The 5114-nt window shown below is 35.6% G+C and overlaps 1 protein-coding gene across 2 annotated transcripts; it reads left to right on the plus strand.

The window, feature by feature from the left end:
• Positions 1-815: 815 nt before the first annotated feature.
• LOC122308905 (60S ribosomal protein L36-3-like) lies at positions 816-3013 on the plus strand. 2 transcript variants are annotated; one of them, XM_043122180.1, is made up of 4 exons: positions 816-944; positions 1896-2000; positions 2436-2635; positions 2827-3013. In XM_043122180.1, exons 2-4 carry the CDS (start codon positions 1899-1901, stop codon positions 2855-2857), a joined length of 333 nt encoding a protein of 110 aa, XP_042978114.1. In that variant the 5' UTR covers positions 816-944; positions 1896-1898; the 3' UTR covers positions 2858-3013. The 2 variants fall into 2 exon arrangements, with proteins under 2 accessions (XP_042978114.1, XP_042978115.1); XM_043122181.1 differs by lacking the exon at positions 816-944 and adding an exon at positions 1052-1076.
• Positions 3014-5114: the final 2101 nt, after the last annotated feature.

A 5114-nucleotide genomic window follows, 5' to 3' on the forward strand; every position in this document is an offset into this window, starting at 1 on the left:
TACATTATAAAAATAATCTATTCATTATTCTAACATTACATATTTATTTTTATTTTTTATATTTTTACTTTTTTTGCTAATAAATATATGATTAGAAATTATGAGTATAAGAATTAAATTAACATAGCAGGAATCAAACATAAAAGAAAAAAAAAAATTAAAGGATGATGCGGAAGGAACCTAGACAAAATGACTTACGCCTGCAACTATAAATTTTTAAAATAAAATCTATAGTAGTTCACATGTTATTAATAAAGAGTGCCGCCCAGCTCTGATTGCTGGGTGTGTTTTTAGATAAAATCTATTTTATTTTATAGATTTTAGTTCTTTTAACATCTTTAACTATTTTTAGAAGATTAAAGAAATTAATATATTAATAGTTACTTTTTTAGTTAATAGTAAATAAATTAAAATAATTATAAACATGAGTGAGCAGACAAACTGAGTGACATTAGCATTATTACAAATTACCCTTCTTTGTTTTCATCATATATTTTTTAAATTTTGTTACATATAAATAAAATTGTGTATTAATTTATATATTAATATCAATTTTTTTATCTTAAAAATTTAAATTAATATTATTTTTAATAAAATTTAATTTTTAACTAATTATATTAGATTCATATTAATATGCAATACTTATTTTTTTATAAAGTTTTACTACATACAAACACAGTCGCGTATTAATCTATATACCAATATTAATTTATTTATATTTAAAATTTAAATTAACACTATTTTTAATAAAATTTATTTTTTAACTAATTATATCAATTGATACATAAATTAATACACAATTACAATTATAACTATATTTTTCCTTTTCCATATTTCCCACGCCGCCGCACAAGCTCGGCTATAAAAGACATCACAAAAACCCTAGTCCCCTAAACTTTGAACCCCGCTCTCCACGCCTCGTATAGTCGAAGCACTGACCGAAGGTAACAAAGCCCTATCCTATCTCTCAAATACTTTCTCTGATCCATAAGTCTGTAAATATAATCGACCAGTTTATCTTCTTGGCTGCTGAGGAAGTTAAAAAACACAAAACAGTTTAGATCTTTGATTTTAAGGTATTATCATAGTTTTTATTTTTTTTCATCTGCGAGACGAAAACTCAAGATGTCTAGGTTTTCTTTTCTTCATCTGAGATTTGAGGTTTTTCATACTAGGCGTCTGCATAAATATGTATATGTATGTATCTATATGTGTTGAGATTCTTTTGAAATGCGTGAGATCTTATTTGCTTGTAGAATGGCTTATTTGCACATTCGAAGTGTTTGTGAATATGTGAGAATGCTTGTTTGTTGCTCACATTTGTGTTAAAGAAAAATAAGCGCGTTATAATTCTGAAAGCCCTTTTTTATTTTTGTATCTTTTGGTTTAGTTTAAGATTATCTGGGACTTAGTTTTGGTTATGTTTGGTTTCCAAATATTTGCAGAAATTTTGTAATAGATTCTTTTAAAACTTCAGACATATTTTCAAAACCATAAAATTGTTCTATTTTTCATAATGTCTCATCTCATCATGCCTAAGTTAAAAAAACAACTTTCACAAAAACCTAAAAACCACCACTCACAAAGATTTCGTCTAAATATATTTTCAATTTTAACTACGTATTTTCACAATCCCCCAATATAAAAACAAGAAAGTTTTACATAACATTCTGCTTGTTTTGTACTTGAGATCCGTATTGCAAGTTTGTTTTGATAGTCCAACTCAATATTGTAAGTTAGAGATTTTCAATTACATTTTGTTCTGGAAGTATTTTACTATCTGCGGTTCCAAATATGTTAGTATGCATGATGCTCGCTGAGTTTTAGGTTAAGACCAATGGTGCATGTGCACTTTTACATAGCTGAACATTAATCGAGTTGTATTTTCTAAGCAGGCAATGGCTCCTAAACAGCCAAATACTGGCCTTTTTGTGGGTTTAAATAAAGGCCATATTGTCACCAAGAAAGATTTGGCTCCTCGCCCCTCTGATCGCAAAGGAGTAAGTTAATTTTGTACCATGAATATATTTAGTAGAGCTCTCGTCTTTATGTGTTAATATTTCAGTTCATGTTATGAAGTTCCCGGATGCTGGCTGCCAAACAAAAAAGGTCATGCTAATAAACTGTGATGATATAAGCATTTTATACTTTATAGCAAGAAGAGTACTTTTCAAAATGATATTAAGTAGCCTCTCAGGGTTCTAAGGTTTTTTTTTTTTTTTTTTTTTTAATAGGGTGTGCCTAAGAAATATGTTTTGCTTTGGGTTTTGGTTTGCAATTCCACATGGTTTAAAACAAAAGGTTTTTATTATAATTTAAAATTTCAGTTTCAGGATATTTTACATGGCACAATTTGTTGAGACTCTCTCTCTCTCTCTCTCTCTCTCTCTCTCTCTCTCCCTCCCTCCCGCCCCTAATTGTTTCTATACATGCAGAAAACAAGTAAAAGAGTCCACTTTGTGAGGAATTTGATCAGGGAAGTTGCTGGATTTGCACCATATGAGAAGCGGATCACTGAGCTTCTAAAAGTTGGTAAGGACAAGCGAGCACTGAAAGTCGCCAAAAGAAAGCTTGGAACCCACAAGAGGGCAAAGAAGAAGCGCGAGGAAATGTCTGGTGTTCTCCGCAAGATGAGGTAAATCTTCCCGGCAAATCTCTCGTACAAGTATTAACAAAAAAATGAGTTTGAGCTCAATTTTTTTTTTGGAGAAAGCACCATGGTTTAATACCCCTTTGTATGGCATCTTGAACGAAATGATAAGTTTTTAGAGTTTAATCTTAAGTCATGATCTCTTATTATTTCTTTTGGGCGAATCTTGCTTGTAGGTCTGGTGGAGCTGGAGAAAAGAAGAAGTGATCTAATAACTTATGCAATATTTACGGTCCAGACTGCCCGAGACTCGTTCTGAGTCTTTTCTATTTTCTTTCCCTTAATTGAGACAAAATGTGAAGCACTTTTATGCGCATTTAGTATTTTGCTAGAATTGAGGTGTGACTCACCGTTTTGCTTGGATGTGCTGATCTTCATTGATGTTTTACGATATTGCATTCATGCGTTAATTCTTCAGGAACTTTACCAGAGAATATGCATAGCAATTATCTTAGATGAATCACCACTATGACTTATATTCGGTCTCATGACATTTCTTGTAGTATAATCAAGGGTCTATACGCACATAGTCCTAGGGGACAATAAAAAAAGTAATATATTACTAAGTTGCAACAAATTACTAACTAATAACTTAATAATCATAACTAAGCTTAGTGTTGTGTTTCCTAGTTCAAGCAACTTCAAAAATCTCCATTCGGATCTTGAGGAATGAGAGAGAAGAGGTCTTGGGTGGTGGGAAGATCTTGCGAATTTAGAGTATCTGTAGTGACTCCACAACTCTTGGGGGGTATATGTACCTGGTGGTGGTGGTCTCTCGCCAAATCGATTATGACTCTAAATTAAGTAGTGCTGTCTACTGGATTTTTGCCATGCAACAAGCCTGTCATACTAGAACATGGCAACTCTGACGGACTTGGACCTAGGTTGTGGTTAGTCTAAGGACTCGGCTTGTAGGTAATGAAAGTAAGTTGAGAGATTTGTGTCCAACAGACTATTTGCTTGATGTTGGGATGCTCTGGCTCGACCAATGCATCGCGATGAGTTTAGGGACTTAACTTGTTGGTCATGAAAGTCGGCAAGTTAAGGGACTTATGTTCGACTGGTCATTTGGGTGAGCTCGGGATGCTTTGGCAAGACCATTGCATTGCTGCAAGTTTAGAGACTTGACTTGTTGGTCACGAAGGTCGACAAATCGAGGGACTTGTGTCCAATTGGTTTGGGCAAGTTTGAGATGCTCTGGCATCGTGACTCACAAAGGTTGGTAAGTTGAGGGACTCATGTCTGACAAGCCATTTGGGCGATATAGGGATGCTCTTGCTTGACCATTGCATCTTGGAGAGTCTAGGAATTCAGCTTATTGGTCACAAAAATCAGCAAGTAGAGGGACTTGTGTCCAACTGGCCATTTGGATGAGCTTGAGACATTCTGGCTCGACTACTGCATCGCGGTGAGTCTAGGGACTCAGCTTGTTGGTCATGAAGGTCAACAAGTCAAGAGATTTGTGTTTGACTGATCATTTAAGTGAGTTAGAGACGCTCTGACCTGACTAATGTATCGTGGCGAATTTAGGTACTCGACTTTTTGGCTCCTAACTTGAACAAAGTTGAGTCGAAGTGGACTCATATTTATTCATTCATAAAACGTGATTATTACATTCATTGGTAAGATTGCAATTTCTAAGGAAGTATTACTTAAGGTTCTCAACGTTTCATAGGTGTGGGAGTTTGTGGCCTTTATCATCTTTGAGGCGGTAGGACCTAGGTCTACCATTGGCCGTTACCACGTACGACCCCCCTCACTGTGGTCTTAACTTGTCCTATTCTTGGGTGGTCACCTCGGTCTGCTTCAGCACCAAATTTCTTACTTTAAAGGAAAGTGGCCTGACTTGTTTGTTAAACTATTACTTCGTTTTTCTCTTATTATTTGTCGTTTGCACTATGGCTTCTTGTTGCCTTTCTTCTAAGAGGTCCAGGTTTTCCTTTAGTCTCTTGTCATTGAGATTTGGGTCGAAGTGTTGGACTAAGTGGGCATTCCTATTTCCACTGGAATCACCGTCTTGTTTTCGTAGGTAAGGGTGAAAGGTGTCTCTCCTGTGGGGGTCTTGACATTTGTTTGGTAGGCCCATAGCATCCCCGAGAGCTCTTCCTCTCATATTCCTTTCTTATCTTTCATGGGTGTCTCTTTTGTGGATGTCCCGTAGAGGAATATTTGACTCGATTCCTAATTCCCAATAATGTGAGCAATCGAATTGCCGACCGTTGTCTGATATGATGCTTTGGGGGATGCTGAACTGGTAGACCATTGACTTCCATAGGAACTTTATGATGACATGGGCCGTGATGGTTTCCAATGCCTCGCTTCAATCCACTTTGTGAAGTAGTCAATCACCATGACCACGAATTTCACCCCATCTTTGGCTATGGGAAATGGCCCAACTATGTTGATTCTCCATTATGAGAAAGGCCACGAAGACATGATTGATGTTAGTTCCTTAGGCCGACAG

This window comes from Carya illinoinensis, chromosome 5 (genome assembly GCF_018687715.1).
Source record: "Carya illinoinensis cultivar Pawnee chromosome 5, C.illinoinensisPawnee_v1, whole genome shotgun sequence".
NCBI lineage: Eukaryota > Viridiplantae > Streptophyta > Magnoliopsida > Fagales > Juglandaceae > Carya > Carya illinoinensis.

What these genes read in the sequence shown, in the direction of transcription:
- LOC122308905 (XM_043122180.1), top strand. Translation starts at nt 1,899, where the DNA reads ATGGCTCCTAAACAGCCAAATACTGGCCTTTTTGTGGGTTTAAATAAA. An exon ending in GCCCCTCTGATCGCAAAGGA is followed by an intron (nt 2,001 to 2,435) that starts GTAAGTTAATTT and finishes CTATACATGCAG; the next exon opens with AAAACAAGTAAAAGAGTCCA. An exon ending in GGTGTTCTCCGCAAGATGAG is followed by an intron (nt 2,636 to 2,826) that starts GTAAATCTTCCC and finishes TCTTGCTTGTAG; the next exon opens with GTCTGGTGGAGCTGGAGAAA.